Source organism: Corythoichthys intestinalis, chromosome 13, assembly GCF_030265065.1.
Source record: "Corythoichthys intestinalis isolate RoL2023-P3 chromosome 13, ASM3026506v1, whole genome shotgun sequence".
Taxonomy (NCBI): Eukaryota; Metazoa; Chordata; class Actinopteri; order Syngnathiformes; family Syngnathidae; genus Corythoichthys; species Corythoichthys intestinalis.
Genome location: NC_080407.1, coordinates 23,657,113 through 23,681,211, shown reverse-complemented (window position 1 = coordinate 23,681,211; position 24,099 = coordinate 23,657,113). Strand labels below are relative to the sequence as shown.

The 24,099-nt window shown below is 39.7% G+C and overlaps 1 protein-coding gene and 1 long non-coding RNA gene across 2 annotated transcripts; both read left to right on the top strand.

Annotated features, from left to right (window-relative positions):
- Positions 1-776: 776 nt before the first annotated feature.
- Positions 777-3,057, top strand: LOC130928107 (uncharacterized). The gene is made up of 4 exons (XR_009066631.1): positions 777-978; positions 1,289-1,516; positions 1,619-1,771; positions 1,970-3,057. It is a non-coding gene; the product is annotated as an uncharacterized LOC130928107 (long non-coding RNA).
- A 3,072-nt stretch (positions 3,058-6,129) lies between these two features.
- On the top strand, positions 6,130-15,218 carry LOC130928077 (zinc finger protein OZF-like). Its single transcript, XM_057854305.1, has 3 exons — positions 6,130-6,496; positions 6,772-6,885; positions 13,978-15,218. Exons 1-3 carry the CDS (start codon positions 6,385-6,387, stop codon positions 15,081-15,083), a joined length of 1,332 nt encoding a protein of 443 aa, XP_057710288.1. The 5' UTR covers positions 6,130-6,384; the 3' UTR covers positions 15,084-15,218.
- Positions 15,219-24,099: the final 8,881 nt, after the last annotated feature.

The window sequence follows — 24,099 nt, the reverse complement described above, 5'->3', positions numbered from 1 at the left end:
GGCGATTAGCCTAGCAATGATCTTAATTGTGGTTGTCAGCCCAAAACCCTCTAAATATATATTAAATGCATCTTACCAGATATAAAATGACTACTACATAATCTGTGGTAATCGTTTGGAGCCCAGTTTTCTCGTCGAATTGCAGCAGCCCATCTCGCTCTCTCCTCTCCGTGTCTCTCGGAATCCGGTAGAACTTCAAGTCTCTCCGTCTATCTTCTCTGTTATTGCAACCGACCGCCACACACGCCTTCACCATTTTGATTATTAATGTTAACGAGCAGAAAAACACGTCGTAAATAGGAGGAATGTACGTAGCCGTAACAGGTCAACACGATGTGTTGCCGGACAAGTGGGCGGCACCAGTCAGGAGAGCGGAGTTGTGACGTCACGTGGGTAGGGTCTATAACATCGGAGAGCGAAGACGAGCGAATGGAGAAAAAAGTTAAAAAGAGCGCAGAAAGTGGGAAATAAACGATGCTACATGCATCTTTTTTCCGTGAAGAATGAGGACGTCTTGGACTTCACTTTTCAACGGTGGAACACGTACAGAACCTGCTTTAAAAAGTGGCTTTGTCTTCACGGCGCTAACAAGGATCTTGCAGGAATATACAAACATTGCGTGGATATGGATTTTGAAAATATTCCTGGCGATGCTGGATTCCACACTACATGCTACCGGTGTTTTACTGATAAACAGAAAGTGTTAAAGGCTGTGGAAAAAATTCGCACGTGCTGGGGGAGAGCCATCTGCAGCCGCGAGCCATTCTGACCCCCCTGCGAGTACTAGCGAAGTTGCAGAAGCGTCTGAAACTCCCAGAAAGAAATTCGTTCCCGTTCAGGTTTGCCCATCGCTTCTGCTGGCCCTGTCCTTCCAGCCATCTGCATCATTTGTAAAAAAAGTGTCAAAGTATGCTCGTTTGGGATCGGAAGACAAACGGCAGCGGGATCATCTCGCCAGAGCAGAGACATTGTCGGCAGGTATGTGCCTCACACACACGCGCCCATTTTTATTTACAATATGACCAATATTTATTAATGGACTGAAAATAATTTGTTGTTAATTTTTAAGGCTATAGTTTAGTAAACACGCGAGCTGCTGAATGATTTATCGAGTGAATCCAGCAGTGGTTACCGAACTCGGGTTAGCTGTGCCCCTCACAATAATAGATCACAGCTACACCCCCCACTCCCCACCAACCTCAACAAACCCTTTACTTTTAAATCCGTGATGTGCATATACTGTGAAAAGCGGTGATGTGACTTATTATAATTCTTTTTTTGTATAAAGGCCGGTTGCTGCAGGCAGCAGAGATGAAGAAAGACTCTTCAATCCTTCAACATATCAAAGACAAAGACTGTTGCAATGGAGGTGCGATACCATAAATCCTGTTACCGAGATTACACCAGGTTCCTAACCAAGTCAACAGCAGCAGAAACTGTAACGAGGGACGAAGAACTATGAGTTATTACATTGCACTATTCCATTGACACTTTGCTAAAATTACACATTTCAAAGGTAAAGCATTGGTCAACAACATGCCACTTGTATTCTGCTTGCCTTTAGCCAAAGCATTGAAAGCGTTACTCTTTGCACATCCAAACTATGTGTGTGTTTCAGACAACCCTATGCTGAGAGCTACAAACTCGTTTGTGAACAAGTGGTCCGTCAAAGGATTATCGTTGACAAAGAAGTGCTCAGAATGGACAAGCTAAAAAGGTTGTTCGTGAACACCTTGAAGAACCATGAGGATCTTGATGCTTCAGACTACAGGTAATATATAAATCTTCATACTAAAAAAAAATTTATATAAATGTAGTCTCTAATAAAAAAGGCTTTGAGAGAATGTTTAATTTTGTTCTCTTTGGTGTATTTGTGTGAATGAGAAATATAAGTGCAAGAGTGAATGTGGGTGTGTGTGATGTGAATATGTGTGTCTTGTGCTCATCTTTCCCTTTAACTTTGTTTCAGGTAGGTTTTCCTGAAAAGAAGATTGAAGCGCGATTTCCTCCAGTTGGTTTTTCACACCCCTTTCCAGCGCAACATGTCTGAAATGTTTTTTTTTTTTTTTGAGATATTATCAACAACAGACAAACTTTTAGACAGGATACCTCAGTCATCGGGTACATCAGCTCCCGAATCTACTGAGGTAAGCCAAGAAAGTGACACTGAAAAAATGGGTAGCACAACATCAGGTTGGAAAACCAGCTCTGGGCCCAAGTGTTTGTTCAGCCCTCTTTGGCATCCATACATTCACAGGTTGTGACTCGACCAGGGCCTTTCATGGCAAGGGCAAAACAAAGACATTTTCTCTTGCTTGTCAGCAAGTAGAATACCTGACTGCGTTTACATATCTGGGTAGTAGTTTTAACCTTGACAAGTCTACATTTGAGGCATTGAGCAAACATATGTGCCATCTATATGGCCAGTCAACTGCCAAAAATGTCAACTATGAAAGATACAAGGCATTCTGTATGGCATCGTCAGCTTTGCCAGAACTGTCCATTCCTCCAACAATTGATGCTCTCTTCCAACACAGCAAAAGGGCAAACTACCAAGCAGCAGTAATGCAACATTCTCTGACTGGTATGATGTGTGCCCCTTCACCAATTGGCAATGGACGGGACATTGAGGATGGTGAATTAACAGTAAAATGGATGACTAGAAATCATGCCCCAGATAGTGTGCCACAGGTAGTCCACTGTGGTTGCAAGATAAGCAAGTGTGAGACTGAAAGATGTTCATGCTTGTCTGCAAAAATGTCTTGTACAGATTTATGCCACTGCCAGAACTGTGAAAATATTTCAAAGGAAACAGAAAGAGGCACATGGGATAATGACACTGATGATAGTGATATTGATGAGTAATCACCCACCATGTCAAATCTGTCCTAAGTTTTGATTCATTATCAAGATGGTACTCTCCATTTTAACCCTTTTAAAACAAAAAAAAATGTCTGTATTGCCTTTTCCCAAAACATAGACCTTTGTTCAATTTGACTGCCAAAAAAGATGGATGTTCCAATGAAGTGCCATGGTTTTATTGTGAATGCACATTTGATATATGTAAATATACAGTGCCTTGCAAAAGTATTCGGCCCCCTTGAATCTTGCAACCTTTCGCCACATTTCAGGGTTCAAACATAAAGATATAAAATTTAATTTTTTTGTCAAGAATCAACAACAAGTGGGACACAATCGTGAAGTGGAACAACATTTTTTGGGTAATTTAAACTTTTTTAACTAATAAAAAACTGAAAAGTGGGGCGTGCAATATTATTCGGCCCCTTTACTTTCAGTGCAGCAAACTCACTCCAGAAGTTCAGTGAGGCTCTCTGAATGATCCAACGTTGTCCTATATGACCGATGATGATAAATAGAATCCACCTGTGTTTAATCAAGTCTCTGTATAAATGCACCTGCTCTGTGATAGTCTCAGGGTTCTGTTTAAAGTGCAGAGAGCATTATGAAAACCAAGGAACACACCAGGCAGGTCCGAGATACTGTTGTGGAGAAGTTTAAAGCCGGATTCGGATACAAAAAGATTTCCCAAGCTTTAAACATCTCAAGGAGCACCGTGCAAGCCATCATACTGAAATGGAAGGAGCATCAGACCATTGCAAATCTACCAAGACCCGGCCGTCCTTCCAAACTTTCTTCTCAAACAAAGAGAAAACTGATCAGAGATGCAGCCAAGAGGCCCATGATCACTCTGGATGAACTGCAGAGATCTACAGCTGAGGTGGGAGAGTCTGTCCATAGGACAACAATCAGTCGTACACTGCACAAATATGGCGTTTATGGAAGAGTGGCAAGAAGAAAGCCATTTCTCAAAGATATCCATAAAAAGTCTCGTTTAAAGTTTGCCACAAGCCACCTGGGAGACACACCAAACATGTGGAAGAAGGTGCTCTGGTCAGATGAAACCAAAATTGAACTTTTTGGCAGCAATGCAAAACGATATGTTTGGCGTAAAAGCAACACAGCTCATCACCCTGAACACACCATCCCCACTGTCAAACATGGTGGTGGCAGCATCATGGTTTGGGCCTGCTTTTCTTCAGCAGGGACAGGGAAGATGGTTAAAATTGACGGGAAGATGGATGCAGCCAAATACAGGAACATTCTGGAAGAAAACCTGTTGGTATCTGCACAAGACCTGAGACTGGGACGGAGATTTATCTTCCAACAGGACAATGATCCAAAACATAAAGCCAAATCTACAATGGAATGGTTCAAAAATAAACGTATCCAGGTGTTAGAATTGCCAAGTCAAAGTCCAGACCTGAATCCAATCGAGAATCTGTGGAAAGAGCTGAAGACTGCTGTTCACAAACACTCTCCATCCAACCTCACTGAGCTCGAGCTGTTTTGCAAGGAAGAATGGGCAAGAATGCCAGTCTCTCGATGTGCAAAACTGATAGAAACATACCCCAAGCGACTTGCAGCTGTAATTGGAGCAAAAGGTGGCGCTACAAAGTATTAACGCAAGGGGGCCGAATAATATTGCACGCCCCTTTTCAGTTTTTTATTTGTTAAAAAAGTTTAAATTATCCAATAAATGTTGTTCCACTTCACGATTGTGTCCCACTTGTTGTTGATTCTTGACAAAAAAATTACAATTTTATATCTTTATGTTTGAACCCTGAAATGTGGCGAAAGGTTGCAAGGTTCAAGGGGGCCGGATACTTTTGCAAGGCACTGTATATATATTTTTTTGTGTGAGGCAGGGGTGGGGGTGTAAATGACATGCTGTGACATAATCTGACACTTTAATAAATACTCTTTGTTACAATTATCTGGGCTCTTAATGCATTTATTTTCATCCAGTCCATTTTGCCTTGTTCCAGTTTTGAGGTGCATGGTAGGATTTTCAGCCATTTTTGGCCAATGTGTGCTGCTTCTTGTGTATCTTTCATTACATAGTAGGTTGTGAATTGTTTTCATATATAAAACATAAGCTTTTAGATAAATGTAACATATGTGCTTCATGTGCTGGTGTCACCTCTAGTTGAAGTGATTTTTTTTGCACAGATTTGCTACATTTAATGATCTAAATTCACATATGAGTATACTAAACCACCAATACTTGTTTCTGATATTAGGTACATGTATGTATGACTTTTGAGAAAGATTTTGTGTTGCCAAATTTAATGTAAGACATTTTACACCCAGAAATGGCAGCACCAGATTTTCGTTTTTTGTTATTTCCCTATGTATATATTCCTGGCTTTTGACAAAATTGGTGCAGGGAAACGTTGGGTGAACTTTTAACCCAAAGTTCAGAAGGGTATTATCTATCAAAAAATGCATTGAACAAGTAGTGCCCAGAAAGTGGAACGAAACTCATTTTCTAGGCACTTTTTCAGGGTCCACCCCAAGGCCTAGTGCAGGGGTTTTCAACCCAGTCCTCAAGGCACACTGTGGGTCCTGGTTTTTGTTCCAGCCGATCCAGCAGAGACAGTTGAACCAATGAGGCTTCTGCTAAAACAAGCCACACCTGACTGCAATCAACTGATTGCACTTGTAAAACACCAGATTGGGGAAAAAGTGTTGTCATCTTGTTTGGTAAGAATGAAATCCTGCACCCACAGTGTGCCTTAGTGGAATAGGTTGGGGACCCCTGGCCCTAGTGAATCCACTGCTGAATTCAAATGGCTTTAATTTGCCTCATATTCACCCAAATCTTCCTTGAGGTGCAAAAAATCAGGAATTGTAACTCCACGGGGCATAAGGTATGAGATCAATCTGTAAACACTACAACAAAAAAGGAATAAGCTAAAATACGATCATTAATTTCAATTTAATCAGGAAAATACAGTGACGTGCACACGTTCACGAACAAGCATACATTTTGACTGAATTCGCTTACAACAAATGGACGAATGCTGTCATCTAGCGGCCGTAATGGAAAACTACCGTACACAGCAAAAAATATAGATCATGCAACATCAATATTGAATATGCATCGCGAAGGCATAAAAAATACATACAATGCACATATACAACTCCATTAGCTACCGTTAGTGATAGAGACCCATGCTGATATGTTAACGAATTCACGAACGTAAATATTTAAAGTGCTTTGACAACGATGGAAGGCCCTCCTCTTCCGCAATCGGACCACGCTCGTGATTGGCTACGCAGATTTTGACTTGCTTGTCGCTAATCTCGTGATTGGCTGTGCGATGTTGAGTCGCTCGCAACAGCCGCTCCCCCGATTGGCTCTTAATAAGAGAAAGAGATTAAAGAAATAAAGACGTAAAGAAGATAAAAGATAAAGACTCGCCATTTTTTCCTCTTTTCTCGACGACGTGTCCGCCATTATGGTCTAAAAAAAAGCCATTAGCTAATCTTCATCTCAGCATTCACAAATCAAGTGGGAAAATGTCCGCGAGACCGGAGGAACTTTGTGGAGTGAAAGAGGAGCCCCCACGTCACCGACACTCGACTGTGTGTAAACTAATGCACGCTAAGGTTCTTCTTCACAGACTAGAAGGTTGGTTCACTTTCGATGATAAGTACACTGTACATGACAGATTGCGGTGATGAGAATTCATTTTTAATGTTAACAATAGTGCTGTCAAGGGATTCCATTTTTTAACCGCAGTTAATGTGATGTCAAGCACTTTGAAATGATTTTTGTGCTGGATTGGAAGACAACAAAACACGAATAAACAAAAATATAGCAAGGATGAATTTTGTCCAGCAGAAATCAACTTTGGGGACACAAGTTTGCAAATGAAGAAATAAGATTTGTTCGTGGTCTTGCAGATCTAGATGTCAGTCAAGCCCATTATCCTGAGCACCCGGAGTCTGCATGCATCAAGGACGAGGAGGAAGAGTCGCCATCCATTAAGGAAGAAAAAGAGTTCATACACATCAAAGGTCATCCCAAGCATTGCTTTTTCCTCATTAGTACAGAAATGTTTTTCAGGCTAATATGGTATTTTTCATTCCTTTTACATCGTGGTGTTGCTTAGTTAGTAGCCGTACAATGGACTCGTTAGCCAACATCAGGTTTCACCACTGCTTCGATTGAAAGATTTCCTTCTATGTAAATGATTTGCTTTGTTTGAAGGAATTACATGAGGTATACATATATATTTGGTGGAAAACACTCAGGTGACTAAGTTCTGCTCTGAGACCCCCAATTTGGCCAAATTTCAAAATTGTCCTATAGACCCCAATCACGTGACGTCACAACTCCGCCCCCCTGACTGGTGCCGCCATATTGTCCGTCAGCTCATCATGTTTACATATTACCGCTACGTACATTCCTCCTATTATTGCGTGTTTTTCTGCTTGTCTAAGGAATCACCGGCTAGTAAACGAATCCAAAAACCTTCCTGACAATCGTTAACATTGATTCATCAAAATGGCGAAGGCAAGTGTGGCGGTTGGTTGCAGTAACAGAGAAGATATAGGGTCATTTTAGTAGTTACTATGTGCCCATTGTTCAAAGGGCAAATCTCTAAAGCTGCATGGTATGTTTATCTCGGTCCGTGATGCGTTTGTGTCGGCAGCCGTCAGACAGCGGCGAAAACATCAACAGTCGTGATGCCAACACGATCGCAGACATACGAAGCTTGTCGCCACGGTCGCGCAGCAAGAAGGTGAGCGCAGAAACAGGAGTTATGCCGAAAAATAGCCGCCCCGCGTGAAATGTCCCCCCTGACGGGAGTGCCCACACGGAAACGACTTTCTTGTACCGTGAATATGTATTATTTTACTCTTCTTGAACTAATAAATCTTGTACTGTGAATATGTATTATTTTACTCTGCTTGAACTAATAAATGTCATACCTGTGTGATTGTCATTGGGATATGGTCGTGAAAACCTGTAGACTAATACATTTCTGTTCAAAGATGTTTAGCCCATGTGGCCCAGTCCACGATGTTACTAAAATACAGTACTAATATTTTGTGTAATTGAATTATTTATTCAAAACTGATCTTACAGTTGTAAATCCATTACTGTAATGCGTCCATGAAAACATTTGATGTTTTCGCTTCAATAAACTGTTATAAATAAGCGCTCCCGTAGAGGGGACATTTCATGCGGGGCGTCAATTTTTCGGCACACAGCGGCCCGTTGTCGAACCCCCGATCAAGTTTCATTGTACAATCGTGACAATGGTGACGCTCAGCTGCCCAAATGTCGGTTTATATTCGGGCCGTTGCCGATTTTGGGTACCCGACTCCTCATCGTGACATAAACTGGAGTATGACTGGAAATTTTGTGGTATCAGGACGAGCTCTGACGCACGGGACGGCACCGGGCGGGAGGAAACATCGATTAGGGCATCAAATACGGATCTGGCGACTGGATTGACTGAAGCTTTTCCAAATAACGGCTTTTATGCAACTCATCCAATGAGTTTACAGCGTCTGAAAGCACCGGGGCTTCCATAATTTGCAAGTAAATCCACCTTTAAAACTACAATCATTGACAATACGGACACACAATGACGGACAATATGGCGGCACAGTACAGCGATGACGTGATTGTGTGACGTTGGTTATTGGGGTCTATATGCATGTGTGATACATCATTGCTTAAAATCTCAATTTTCTGGAGGAAGAAAAATTTTGAACAGGAGGGCATTTTAGAAAAAACAAAAAATTAAACGGCGAAACCCTAACTGGAGGTGAGAGCATGAGAGAGCATATTTAAAGACGCCGTGATTTTTAACGTCATATCATTGCATACTCACCTTGTTTCGATCCAAAAACTCCATGTTGCATGTATCACCAAGTGTCAAGACACAGCTGTGAATGGCCACAGCCGGATTTGGGAGGGATTTTAGGGGTGAAACGCGGTCGTATAACAAGGGTCGCGATGCCGAAATCGCAGACATCAAAGAGTGGTTGAGATTTTCTTTTTCATACATTAACTGTTTTAAATGTTTTTTTGTTTTGTTTTTCAAATTTTCTTTGTTTGGATCGATTATTATCTAAAATATTGGGGAAAATGCAACAGCAACGAAAAAAATACAATTAAGTGATAGTTATGAGGTAGATATCCGTGAGTTATTTCCAGATGCAAATTTTTTCATTGTGATGTAATTTGTTTAAGTTTCAAATATGCGAGTGAATAATTTTTTAAGTTGTTTATTTTTTAAACTAAATATTAGACATCATTTTATGATTCTAAGCTAAAAATGATAGACATTTCAAATAATAAATACGATTACTTACCTTGTTTTTACGGCTAGGTTGAAACAAAAGCGGTTGCGCGACGTCTGTAAACGAGGGTTTCCAGGGTAAAACGGAAAATTAAAAATAGTTCGGGGGCTTAATGCGCCATGAATCTGCTATCGCAGCATATAGACATTTTATATATTAGATATAGATATTGTTCTGTCAAACGCAACAGTTCTTTTGGCTTTCTGTGTTCTGTGTTTTATATACTGTATATATATATATATATATATTAGGGCTGTCAAACGATTAAAATTTTTAATCGAGTTAATTACAGCTTAAAAATTAATTAATCGTAATTAATCGCAATTAATCGCATTTCAAACCATCTATAAAATATGCCATATTTTTCTGTAAATTATTGTTGGAATGGAAAGATAAGACAAAATGGATATATACATTCAACATACAGTACATAAGGACTGTATTTGTTTATTATAACAATAAATCAACAAGACGGCATTAACATTATTAACATTCTGTTAAAGTGATCCATGGATAGAAAGACTTGTAATAGATGAATATTAGTACAAGTTATAGAAATGTTATATTAAAACGCCTCTTAATGTCTTCGTTTTAATAAAATTTGTAAAATTTTCAATCAAAAAATAAACTAGTAGCCCTATTCTGTCCTCAATATGTGTGAGTACACAAATTGACAGATAGCGAACATAAGTTCCAAAAAGAAATCAGACGGTGTGGCAAAGTTGCATGGGCTTTACTGAAGTCATCTCTTTTTGACAGGAGCACGTTTCTTGGATTTTTGTAAAACTGAAAATAACAAGGCAATGTGTCAATAACTTGCATAAATCACAAAATAACATAAAATGTACACACACATGTGTATTTGAGCTGTAGCACTAGCCAATTAGCTCACAAGCATCTAACAATGTAACTGCATTTCACCATATATGTGAACAAATTCAAATACACATTATCAATAACTATCTAATGCTCATGAATATAAACAAAGGAGGAATATAACTCACAAGCGATGCATGTATTAGACACAAACAGTGTGATGGGCCTATGAGAACTGCCACTGAATACTGGATGCGGACGTTAGCTGGTCTGAATAGCACTGTCTATTAGTGTGAGTTCGCGTCGACATATAATCACGTCAGAAAAGCGCGCCGAAACCCAAATAATCAGCTGCACTGAATCGCCAGCAGAGGGCGACATTACGCCACATAACATATGCAAGTCACACCCAAGCGCCAGCAGAGGGCGTAAAAACTCCATAAAACACAATTAACAAGTTGGCCTTTCACTGTACTGACATTTAAATCTCTGAGCGGGCCCGGTGCGTTAATTGCGTCAAATATTTTAACGTGATTAATTACAAAAATTAATTAACGCCCGTTAACGCGATAATTTTGACAGCCCTATATATAGAGTCTACCCACGTACCACGTGTTCGCTGTAGGGTTCCGCCCACTTGTCCGTCATTTTGACTCTGTATTTGCATTGTTTTCAATTGATGGCGGAATTTAAAATGCATTTCATGGAAGACCCGGTGCTTTCTGATGCCGCAAACTCACTGGATCTGTTGCATAAAAGGCATTATGAGGAAAAGCTTCATTTTATACAGTCGCCAGATCCATATTTGATGCCCAAATCGATGTTTTTCGACCCACTGTCTTCGCCCTGTCTGCCTGACATCTGCTACGCTGATTTTTACAATGATCTTGTCCACACAAAATCAGCCTATTCTCACGAAAAACTTCAAGAGCTTGGACGCTTATAAATACTTCGTTGCTGGTTGGGTGAAACAGGTCCTCGTTTGGCAGGAATCTATCTTGTGCTTGGAAAGGTGAGTTACGAAATTTTCAATTCGAATTCTTTTGTTATTGCTAACATCCACTGTCAAGTCTAATGTATTTCATGTCGTTTGTCAATGGAGTTAAGGCTTTTAATGTTTATATGGTTTAGCGATAGCACTCCTACTCCTACTACATACATACGTGTATGTTGTCGGCGATTAGCCTAGCAATGATCTTAATTGTGGTTATTTGTCAGCCCCGTAGACGAGGCCAGTTTCTTTCACTTGGTACAGCTAAATATTATTCAAAAAATAACGATGGTGGAAGAAAGGGAAGTCACAAACATCTTGAATTTGAAACTATGTCGTACTACGTCGTATGTTGTCGGCGATTAGCCTAGCAATGATCTTAATTGTGGTTGTCAGGCCAAAACCCTCTAAATATATATTAAATGCATCTTACCGGATATAAAATGACTACTACATAGTCTGTGGTGATTTTTTGGTGTCCAGTTTTCACGTCGAATTGCAGCCGTCCATTTCGCTCGTCTCTTTGGATCCCTCGGAATACGGTAAAACTTCAAGTCTCTCCTTCCATCTTCTCTGTTAGTGCAACCAACAGCCACACACGCCTTCACCATTTTGATTATTAATGTTAAGGAGCAGAAAAACACGCCGTAAATAGGAGAAATGTACGTAGCCGTAATAGGTTAACACTATGTTTTGACGGACAAGTGGGCGGAACCTTACAGCGAACACGTGGTACGTGGGTAGACTCTATATATGGCAAAAAATTTTCTTCCCCCAGAAAATTGAGATGTAACATCGGTGATACATGCTACATGGAGTTTTTGGACCGAAACAAGGTAAGTCCGCGATAATATCTCGTTAAAGTCATGGCGTCTTTAATTTTGCTCTCGCGTGTTCTCGCCTCTAGTTAGGGTTTTGCTGTTTTTTGTTTTTTTTTTATTTAAATGCCCTCCTGTTCAAATTTTTTCTTCCCCCAGAAAATTGAGCTTTTAAGCTTTCCAATGATGTATCATACATGCATATCGGACAATTTTGAAAGTTGGCCAAATTGGGGGTCTCAGAGCGAAACTTCAAGTCACCTGAGTGTTTTCTGCCATATATATATATATATATTACGTGCAATACATTGTCGGAACTGTGAACAGGGTTAAGTAATATTTGTAAAATAAATATGAGTATACTATACATAAAAACGGAACCGAACTGAAATGATTTCACCAAAATTGAATAATTAATGAACTGCATTGAAATATATATATTTTTTTAAATAAATCGTCTACGAACCACTGAGTAGAATTTAATTAATCTTATCAAACAAGTCAAAAGTGCAGAAAATTTATCAATTTTACTCATTAGGAGGTCTTAGTTTTAACCACCTGACCTACATTGCCGCCCATGGCATTTTTCATCAAAAATTTTGTAAACTTGGCATTAAACAACATTTAGTACTGGTATTGGTCTGGTTTATATTTTAAGATTTTTAGTACAATAATAGAGTGTGAATCAACAGTGTGAGGCTAACGATGGTAGGTAGATATCAAAATACAGGTACTTTATTTTTTTAATTATAAGCCGCTACTTTTTTCCCTCAATTTGAATCCTGCGACTTATAGTCCAGTTATTTGTTAATTTATTGGGTTAAGAGGTAACATTTTATTTGACAGCGGCGTCATAAGAATGCCGTAAGACTGTCATAATTATGACAGCAATGAAGCTTCAAGAAGATTGGTTCAAAACTTCACGGTGGTTCATTTGGTCTTATGATGCCGCTGTTAAATAAAGTGTTACCGGTTAATATCTTTTTGTGTACATACCCCACAATACAGTGAGGACAGCTGCTGCTTATAGTTCAGTGTGGCTTATCTAAGATCAAATGCCATTTTTGTGTCAAATTTGGTGTATGGCGGCTTCTAGTCAGGTGCGCCTTATAGTCCGAAAATTATGGTAAAGATAATATCCAGCACCTCCACAACCCTCGTGAGGAAAAAGCGGCATGAAAAATGAATGAATGAATTATAACAAGTACACCAACATACACAGACATAGTGCAGTGACAATAGAAAACACTATCAAATGCTTATATCCAATCAATAAATATTTGACAAACACGTTAGTGACTTTACAGGTGATTCATTGCTTCCAACTAACAGGTTAGCGCAGCGCACAGCAATGCAGTCAGCCAGTTTTGTTGTTTCGGCGCATGTGCCATTAGAGGATCGATTAGTTTTCCCCAAGACCGACAAGACGTCATTTTAACGCTTTTGATCCGTAGAGGTAAATTGAATTAGTCCACAGACAAGATTCCTAGTCGTCGAAAAGAGAGTTGTATTCAAGCACCCACAAAAAAAAACTGACATCAGAATTTGGTGGTTACCGATACAAATGCCTAAATACGAACATTCATTCATTCATTTTCCATGCCGCTTTTCCTCACGAGGGTCGCGGAGGTGCAGGAGCCTATCCCAGCTATCTACAGGCAGTAGGCAGGGGACACCCTGAACTGGTTGCCAGCCAATCGCAGGGCACAAGGAGACATAGATCCATTCACGCACACACTCATACCTACGGACAATTTAGAGTCTTCAATCAGCCTACCATGCATGTTTTTGGGATGTGGGAGGAAACCGGAGTTACCGGAGGAAACCCACGCAGGCACGGGGAGAACATGCAAATTCCACACAGGAAGGCCGAAGCCCGGGATTGAACCCTTGATCTCAGAACTGTGAGGCAGATGTGCTAACCACTCAGCCACGGATGTGTAAATATGGGTTTCGGCGCCAAATTTTCGGATGCATCTCTATATGAAACAATGTCTTTTGCGCCTCAAAATGAAACTGCATATTTTCTTCCGACTGTTTTTTTGATAAATACTTTTTAAAACCACACCAAGCAATGAATCCACGAAACCGCAATGGATCACTGTACTTGTTTCAGACGCGGTGGTAGTCCAAAAAATATATCAATGGTTTTCTTGCGTCTTGCAGGTTTCAGAAAATATCTTGGTGCTAAGCGGCAGGAGGCAGCATGTTCCAGCGTAAAAGAGGATGTTGAGCTCCCCCAAATCACAGAGGAGGAGGATCCAAAGCCCTGTCAACACAAGCAACTTCCAAACAAAAAGGAGGAAGAAGAGCTGCCATACATTAAAGATGAGGAAGAAGAGGAGCATATCACCAGGTCAAATGGTGAGCCCTTGAAGAGTGAAGATGGTTCAAGTCAGGCCGGCAGAGGGGCGGAGCCTCCAGGCGGCAGCAGCTCAACAGAAGGATTGCAAGCAGACATTTTCATCGCTCCATCAGACAGAAATGCCACCACATCACACTCACCTTACAATGACGATTGTCATAAGAAATCTCACCGTGACGACAAACTCTGCAAATGCTCTCAGTGTGGGAAAACCTTTGCTAATAAGTATACTTGTCAGACGCATATGAGGATACACACTGGTGAAAAACCTTTTGTCTGCTCAGTTTGTGGTCAAAGATTCATTCAAAAAATTAGCTTGAAAATACACTCTAACACCCACACTGGTGAAAAACATTTTTCCTGTTCAGTTTGTGGTCAAAGATTTGCTCGAAAGCAATACTTTAAAGAACACATAAGAACCCACACTGGCAAAAAACCTTTTTCATGCTCAGTTTGTGGTCGAAGATTCTCTAAAAAGCAAAACTTACAAAGTCACGAAAAAACCCACACTGGCGAAAAACCTTTTCCTTGCTCAGTTTGTGGTCAAGGATTCAGTTTCAAGAGCTACTTAAAAATACACACAAGAATCCACACTGGCGAAAAACCTTTTTCCTGCTCAGTTTGTGGTCAAGGATTCAGTCACAAGAGCTCCTTAAAAAGACACACAAGAATCCACACTGGCGAAAAACCTTTTTCCTGCTCAGTTTGTGGTCAAGGATTCAGTGTCAAGAGCTCCTTAAAAAGACACACAAGAATCCACACTGGCGAAAAACCTTTTTCCTGCTCAGTTTGTGGTCAAGGATTCAGTCACAAGAGCTCCTTAAAAAGACACACAAGAATCCACACTGGCGAAAAACCTTTTCCTGCTCAGTTTGTGGTCAAGGATTCTGTCAAAAGCAACACTTAAAAGATCATGAAAAAACCCACACTGGCGAAAAACCTTTTGCCTGCTCAGTTTGCGGTCAAGGATTCAGTGTCAAGAGCTCCTTAAAAAGACACACAAGAATCCACACTGGCGAAAAACTTTTTCCTGCTCAGTTTGTGGTCAAGGATTCATTCGGAAGGATCGGATAAAGGGACGTGTCTGTTAATGTGAGGAGCAGAGGCCAATGACTGTTTTGCCTGGCATCCATGCTGGCTTCATCAGATTTTCTGCACATAGGACAATTGCATTTCGTTCAGCTTCCTTAAATCCTGTTGAGGATTGGCACTTTTGGTGCCTTGCTTTGCTCAATTGTTGTATGATGTACATCCACCCTTTTGCCTAAACCTCAGCCGATAGAACTCTCTCAAGTTTGTCATGTTTGTGTGCTTTGTCAGGCGCATTAGGAGCACTTATTATTTAAAGACTCCTGCCACCATATGCGAGTGTCGGACTATTTCATTAGTTTGTTTTACCTTACTCGTTTACTTTGTTTTTTGCCATTTTTCTGGCCATCGACGCCTTTCCCTTGGTTCTCTCACTGACTCCGATCGTGCTTCTTTTTGTTTGTATTTTTTCTCGCATGTTCTGCCTGCTGCCTTGTTTTTTTTGTAATAAATTTTACACAAACTTCCTTCTCTGTGTTGGATCCATCTTATACGGCTCACCGTTTCATTACAAAGTGGCATTATTCAGGCATGAAAATTTCTCACCTTTCGGCGAAATTCGCCGTTTTGAAGTCAAAAAGGGTTTCCTACGTAGATCCGACGAGAAATTCTTTTTTTGGGGGGGGGGGTCGGGAGATTTTATTTAATTAATTATTATTGTCATCATTAACTCAGTACGTAAACTGAGCAATTCAGAAATCGGAAGTGACACTTGGACAGTCAGCAAATCCTTCGAGATACTTCGCTGACGAGAACCAATCATCGGCCCAAACTGCGTTCCATTATTCCAAACACCCGCACGCTTTACGTGTACATGGAGTGCTAGGAGTGCCTTTGGTTGCATTGCAAAGCTGCGAAAACAAAAAGCAGGCCTTATCCACACCGGGGCAGACCAGAGCGCAGCATACACACTTGCCTGTATTTGCCAGCAGATTGAATTTAGTGAGTAGTGGTTTCAATCGTTTTCATATTTTGCGATATAATAAAGTTACTGCCATTCGTTGCAGCTTGCGTTGAACACTGCCAGAGCTAGCCAAATCTCCCGTGAAAAAATAGCTCCCGTTAAATTGGCGTCAAGCTTGTGTATTTAGCGGTAATATAAACGAAGAAACGCACTGTTGAGTCAAATTAAGCGGCATGCTCTCGGATGGAGGGGGGCGCCTCGCATCGCTCCCGTCGTCCGCCTGAGACGCGTTATTTTCGGCTGGGACTTGAGCTGACGGCCGGTGTCGGCACAACACCGGCCTGACGAGTGGTGCTAATGATTCATGCTTCTTAAAGCTTTTCAGAAATACAATGATCCCTCGTTTTTCGCGGTTAATGGGGACCAGAACCCGCCGCAATAAGTGAAAACCGCGAAGTAGCGCCCCCCCACAATTTTTTTTGTGCGTGTTCAATGTATTTATTCAGATTTTACATTGGGAAAAAAGATACATATATAAGACATGTTTTTTCACCCCCCCCCCCCCCCCCCCCACACACACACACACACACAAAGTATCTTTTATAAATGGTTTTTAAACACTTCAAAATGTAAGAATTACATGTTTTAAACATGTTACTGCCCCATCGAATTATTTTAAACAAGAAAAAAGTAGTAAGAAAATGCTTGGCTTTATTAAATGCTTCAAAGTGAGTCTACTCAAACCCTCTGAGGCTGCTCACTTTGTTAAACGATGATTGACACATGTGCAAACTTTTTCTATGATTGAATGATTTTTTTTAAAGTGAGTTTTTTGTTTTTGTTTTTTTGAAGCAACTTATTTTTTGATTGAAAAATAATAAAGACACAAATGTCCTAGCCAAAATGTGGCCCAAACGCAAAAGAAACAAAAAAAAGTTGTTTCAATCAAGAATAATAGTTTTCAAATGTTTTTTTGTCTCAAATTTATTTTTGCAATCAAAAACATTTTTTTTAATTGAAGTGACTATTTTGGGATTAAAAATATTTATTTTGATTGAAGCAACTTTGTTTTTGATTGAAGCAACACTTTTTTTGATTGAATAATAAAGACACAAATCCACCTCCATAGTTATTGAGAAAGAAATTTAGAAAGCTTTAAAAATAAAAGCCAACAGGGAGTCTGATTAAAAAAATAAAAATAAAAAAAATTAAGATTTATATTTCATTATATAGATATGCCTTGTAAGGAACGGAGATTGAGGGATAAAGAAAGAGTTGGATGAAGCTGCTAAAGGCAGTGGATACCTCGTCAGCTGGTTGAATAGCACACTTGGTAAGAATAAGTTTGCAAGGATAGTTGGGTATAAAATACAATTATAAACACAATTATAATGTTATTTTTCTATAAGATTTTATGCCATTGCTTTATTAATTGTTAGGTGCCAGAATTGTTAAGAATGGATAATAATGAAATAATAGTTTTGAGAAAACTGTGCTGTTGGTGGCTCAGTGACCATCTGATGTGGTTTGTTCTCAGATGAACAAGTTGAGGAAGGAAGTTTTGATGCAGAGGTTGAAGGAAGAAAAGAGTCAGACAGACTGAGTCACAGCCAGAAAGTGTTGATGACAGTGTTGATTTCTATTCACTGTTGCCCCCTCCTAATTAAAGTATGTCACAGTTGCAGCCAATTATTACCTAAAGCTGGTTAAAATTGAAGTTATGTTGTTTTAAGGTGTATTACGGTAAGTACTTGTTCATGTGCACCTTTTGATCTACGAGCACCCGCCCCTCCACTGGTCTCTGCACGGCCCTGCAGAAACACAGTGTGGGTCGACAGAGCTCAATGTTTTGTTGGGTTGTACAGTGTACCGGAACATACTGTATTTCCTCCACACCCTTCTCACCTTTTTAACCCCTGACCCATTTTCAATACTAATTATAAAAAAATCAATTCTGGCTCACAAATGAGTTTTTTGTGGGGGGGATTAATGTACAATTTTTCAAAATTACTATTACTACTTGTGGTTGACAGAGACATGTTGCAAGAGAGTATGAGGGCCAAATAAAGAAAAATAAAGACGTAAAAAAAGGTCCATGACAGTAAAGTCGTATTTGTACGACAAGACTTTTTTTTTGTCATAGTAAGTTAGTTTTGGTATATCATCTATGTTCAAAATAAATACCAGAATAAATAAAATACTGAAATATTTGCATATTTAACTTGGCAGATTATATGTCTGTCGAAAATGTTTTTGTTAATAACATGGTCACCACCTGGCTTGCTACAAGGGTCACAATGAATAAGGCGCTATTGGAACAGAAAAATTAACTGTTGACAAAGGAGGCGTTACCGTGGCGCAAAATGATTTTTTACAATACAAAACAGTGAAATTTTCTAATATTGAATTTGAGGTCGAAAATGAAGATGACTTTGATGATGGTTGTATAATAGTGCCCAATGAGGAATTAGAGTTAGATCTTTGGTGTCTTGAAATAGGCAGGATATTTTTTGTAGCCATAATATTATTTTATTGTTACTGTTGAGCTTCCGCTGTGCAGAGTGCTGTTGGTTACTCGTGTGCAATTTATTTAAGGGTTGTGAAAAGGGAGTGTTAAACTGAGGCTTATTGGACCTTTTAGTTTTCAAATGTGTTCATGTTATTGCGCTATCTAGCTGTTGGGATTTGCATAATAATACACGGGCACTTCTATTTCCTAACTATCCGGTATGTGTGTGTACTGCCTTCGTGCACGCCTTGTATGGAGAAAACTCAATTTTTTTTCCAAAAGGGCTATTTTTGGATGGGAAAAACTAAAACAGATCAAGAATTGAATGTGGATCTTCAGCTCATCAACAATGAACAATAAATATTGAGGCGCCGGAGACTATTGCGGAGGTGGTCTGTCCGACTGTTGATGCCGTATAGAGACCGGCAGTCACATTACGAATTCTAGCTTCGGGTGGAAGCCAGCAAGTTGTGTTGTCCAGTGTTTTGTCAGATTTATTTGCCGTGTCCTACCACCAGCCAGTGGGAAGCCAAAGCAGATTTCTGGTGGCTATGGAACTTCCCAAACTGGGTTGGAAACCTTGATGGCGAACACGTTATCATAAATGCACCGAGGCACTCTCAATCAGTGATGATGTATTAAGTGTGTGAACTGTCTGTTGTTGAAAATTAAACTTCGTAAATCGGGTCTGCCTTGACAGTGTAGGTCCACCACAGAAGCATAAACCAGCCTTGATAAAGGGACATTTCCGCAATTTGCGTACCGAGGCTCGCTTAATTTAGGGGAGGTTGCGAAAACGATGATGTCCGACGCCTCGCTGCCCAGCTGTACCACGTGATTGGGAGTGCTTTAGATTTTGCCGCGCGGTTTGATAGCTCGCTAACACCTCTCAAAATGAGGGTGTTTGAAGAAGAGTTGCGATCAGGTGAGAGTCTGGATAGTTTGGAGGTGGTTTGGAGAGTGAAAGGTTAAGGAGTGGTACAGTAGTTGATAGGATGGAGCCAGCCTGTGTGGAAAAACTTCTGTTTTTGAATTAAAATGAATGAACCCCACCCCCTCCCCATGCTGTACATCAATGTTCAAGTTATACTTTTACTGTTCTCTCCCTGCCTACGCTCATGTCAATTTCAGAAAAAAAAATACTGCACAACCTGTCATAAGATAATACCCTTTGAGGAATCATTTTCACTCGCACACACTACACAGTATTTAGAGTAATCACTCGCTACTTCGTGACTCAACTTTCGCACAGTCATTGCATCGCAGATTTTTTGATCTTGTTATAAGTATCATGTTATAGGAATGAAAAAGAGTTCTAAAAACATTTATGTGCACTTGATATTCATCTACGTATTTATCTACACTTACATACACCCCCACACATGTATCATGAGAGAATGTATGTACAGTACGTACAGTATTAGTTATACATTATTTTTTTGTGTTATTTGTATTCATAATATTTCATTTTCGTTTCAAACTATTCTTTAATGTTGTAATGATAACATATGCATTTTTAGGATTTCACTTATTGATATTACTTATACACCCAAATAAGGTATGTTTAATATGGGTGTGGGGCATGACCCTATTTCGCAGTTTTTCCAATTTACTCGGTCGGTTCCGGTCCCCATTACCAGTAATAAGTAAGCGTTTACTGATTTGTTAAAACAATATTTTGTAAATGAATTCCTTCCTAACAGACACACCTACACACACGCAAACATATATCCAAACATCATTCATACATACATACATTATTACATACATACATTACAGGCCAAAAGTTGGGACACACCTCATTCAATGCAACACAAATGAAGGTCCCAAGTGAGAATTTACAGTGTAAATACAGTGATCCCTCGTTTTTAGCGGTTAATGGGGACCAGAACCCACCGCGATGAGTGAAAAACCGCAAAATAGCGCCTCCACCCCAAAAAAAAAACAACCAAATATACTGTATATATACGTAGATAAGGGCTGTCAAAATTATCGTGTTAACGGGCGGTAATTAATTTTTTAAATTAATCACGTTATGATATTTGACGCATTTAACGCACATGCCCCGCTCAAACAGATTAAAATGACAGCAAAGTGTTATTTCCACTTGTTACTTGTGTTTTTTGGTGTTTTGTCGCCCTCTGCTGGTGCTTGGGTGTGACTGGTTTGCTTGGGTGTGACTGGTTTTATGGGTTTCAGCACCATATTTATTATTGACATCAACAATGGCGAGCTCCTAGTTTATTTTTTGATTGAAAATTTTACAAACTTTATTAAAACGAAAACATTAAGAGGGGTTTTAATATAAAAATTTCCATAACGTGTACTAACATTTATCTTTCAAGAACTACAAGTCTTTCTATCCATGGATCGCTTTAACAGAATATTAATAATGCCATTTTATTGATTTATTGTTGTAATAAACAAATACAGTACTTATGTATAGTATGTTGAATGTATACATCCGTCTTGTCTTATCTTTCCATTCCAACAATAATTTACAGAAAAATATGCCATATTTTATAGATGGTTTGAATTGCGATTAATTATGACTAATTAATTTTTAAGCTGTGATTAACTCGATTAACAATTGTAATCGTTTGACAGCCCTAACAATGGCGGAAAACACAGAGAAGACTGAAAAAGCCATTTCTGCTCTTGCACTCCTCTTTAAAAGAAACTGCAGTATTCTAAGCCAAAACAACTGTTGTGTTTGATAGAACAGTATGTCTATATGCTGCCATAGCAGATTCATGGTGCATTAAGCCCCCAAACTACTTTTAATTTGTCCGTTTTACCCTGAAAACCCCCTTTTACAGACGTCGCGCAACTGCTTTTGTTTCAACCTAGCCATAAAAAGAAGGTAAGTATTTATATTTATTATTCAAAATGTCTGTCATTTTAGCTTGGAATCATGAATTGATGTCTAATATTTAGTTTAAAAAAGAAAATGACTTTAAAAAAATATTCACTCGCGTATTATAAACTTTAAAATAAATTACGTCACAATGAAAAATTTGGCGTCTGTAAAAAAGTCACGGATATCTACCTCATAACTACCGCTTAATTGTATTTTTTCTGTTACAGTCGCATTTCCCCCGATATGTTAGATGATAAATAATCGATCCAAACAAAGAAAAATTGAAAAATAACATTTAAAAGGGTAACTATATGAAAAACAAACTCTCAACCACTCCTTGTTGTCTGCGATTTCTGCATCGCGACCCTTGTTATATCACCATGTTTCACCCATAAAATCCCAAAGAATTCTGGCTGTGGCCATTCACAGCTGTGTCTTGACACTTGGTGATACATGCTAAATGGAGTTTTTGGATCGAAACAAGGTGAGTACGCGATAATATCTCGTTATAATCGTGGCGTCCTTAATTCTGCTCTCGCGTACTCTCGCCTCCAGTTAGGGTTTTGCTGTGTAATTTGTTTTTTTTTTTCTTAAATGCCCACCTGTTCAAAATTTTTCTTCCCCCAGAAAACTGAGATTTTAAGCTTTCCAATGATGTATCACACGTGCAAATTTCACGGAAAATTTTGAAATTGGGACAAATTGGGGGTCTCTGAGCGGAACTTCAAGTCACCTAAGTGTTTTCCGCCATATATATATATATATATATATTTTTTTTTTTTTTAAACCTGTCCTGTTCAGCTGCTGGGATACAGGAGAATTTTATTTTATGTATATTACATTCTTTATATATTTTTTTGTGTATACAGTACACTAGTTTAAAAAGTAAATGCAATATTAATATACGTACATTAACATGCATAAGATTAATAAAATGTTCTCACCACATGATCTTGATCAGGGGTGCCCAAGTCCAGGCCTCGAGAGCCCCTATCCAGCTTGTTTTCCATTTCTCCCTCCTCCAACACACCTGACTCAAATGATCAGGATCATTATCAGGCTCCTGCAGAGCTTGCTGATGAGCTGATCATTTGAGTCAGGTGTGTTAAAGGAGGGAGACGTGGAAAACAAGCTGGATAGGGGCTCTCGAGGACCAGGCTTGGGCACCCCTGATCTTGATAAATGAAGAAAAAACTCCAGAACAATGGATATGAAGATAAAGATGATTTATTGAGAAGAGTAGACAGATAGCAAGGATTTGTTTTTGTTCTTCAAAGCGCGAGGATTCTGGGACTTGTAAATGAAGGCGGGCTTGAGCATGAATCCCGCAGCATTCCCACACATGAGGAGAGTCACACGATCTTTGTGGGCCTTAAAGCCTTGCCTCTTCACTTCTTCCCTGAAAAAGAACCTGGATGGCATCCTCTTCCAAAAAAGGCCAGTCTTGTCCATGTTAAACACCTGCTCCGGGAGATAGCCACCCTCTTCAATTAATTTGGGAAATTGGTCCTCAACGTAGAGAACAGCTGCGTCATGGTCCGCCGAGGAGGCCTCCCCATGCAACGTAACGCTGCGAAGTCCAAACCTCTTTTTGAAATTTTCGAACCAGCCCTTGCTGGCAACAAAACCACAATTTTCTTCACTGGAAGCACTGGTACTAGGCTCTGGTTCATCTTCTTCGTAGTCGGCATCACCGCTACCTTCATTCAACTCTCCTTCAGCAATGAGGCTATCATACAGCGCTTTGGCTTTTGCCCGAATCATGTTTGTATCGAAACTTACCTTATTTTCCCGACAGTCCGATATCCACACTGTTAGTGCATTTTCCATTTTTCAATCGTCTTGTTGAGAGGAGTCACGACTCGCTTAGTGTCCCTGGAAAACGACATTGAGGCGGTCTTTCGGATTTTCGCCTGGTCTTTTTTCATGTAACAAACGGTTGATTCGTTTAGTCCGTAATGGCGTGCAACAGACACATAGCTGTGGCCAACTTTAAGCATGTCCAGTAATTGAACTTTCTCGTGCACCGTTATCATTTTTCTTTTCTTCTTGGGTTCGCTAGAGGATAGAGCAGGCGGAGGACGTTTTGGAACCATTTTCCTTTGATAGCAGCAAGGTTAAACATCTCGGCCAATCAGTTTACGATATTCCCAAGTGATGCTGGCCGGTGAATCAGAGCGGTGGAATATAAGTTGGGCAGGCTCCCCTTGCCTTCTGTCATGGTACGGGCAGATTTAACACCATATTTTCTCTATTATTTCTCCATTGTTTCTGCTCTTGCACTCCTCTTTAAAATAAACTGCTGTGTTTTAAGCCAAAAAACTGTTGTGCTTGAAAGAACAATATGTCTATATGCTGCCATAGCAGATTCATGGCACATTAAGCCCCCGAACTATTTTTAATTTGTCCATTTTACCTTCAAAACCTCCGTTTACAGACATCGCGCAACGCTTTTGTTTCAACCCAGCCATAAACCTTAGGTAACTAACTATATTTATTATTCAAAATGTTTTGTCATTTTTAGCTTATAATCATTAATTGATGTCTAATATTTCGTTAAA

Excerpts from the sequence above, each read along its gene's own strand:
- LOC130928077 (XM_057854305.1), top strand. The coding sequence starts at position 6,385 with ATGTCCGCGAGACCGGAGGAACTTTGTGGAGTGAAAGAGGAGCCCCCA. Across the intron at positions 6,497-6,771 it reads TCTTCTTCACAGACTAGAAG|ATCTAGATGTCAGTCAAGCC; the intron begins GTTGGTTCACTT and ends GTGGTCTTGCAG. Across the intron at positions 6,886-13,977 it reads AGAGTTCATACACATCAAAG|GTTTCAGAAAATATCTTGGT; the intron begins GTCATCCCAAGC and ends TGCGTCTTGCAG.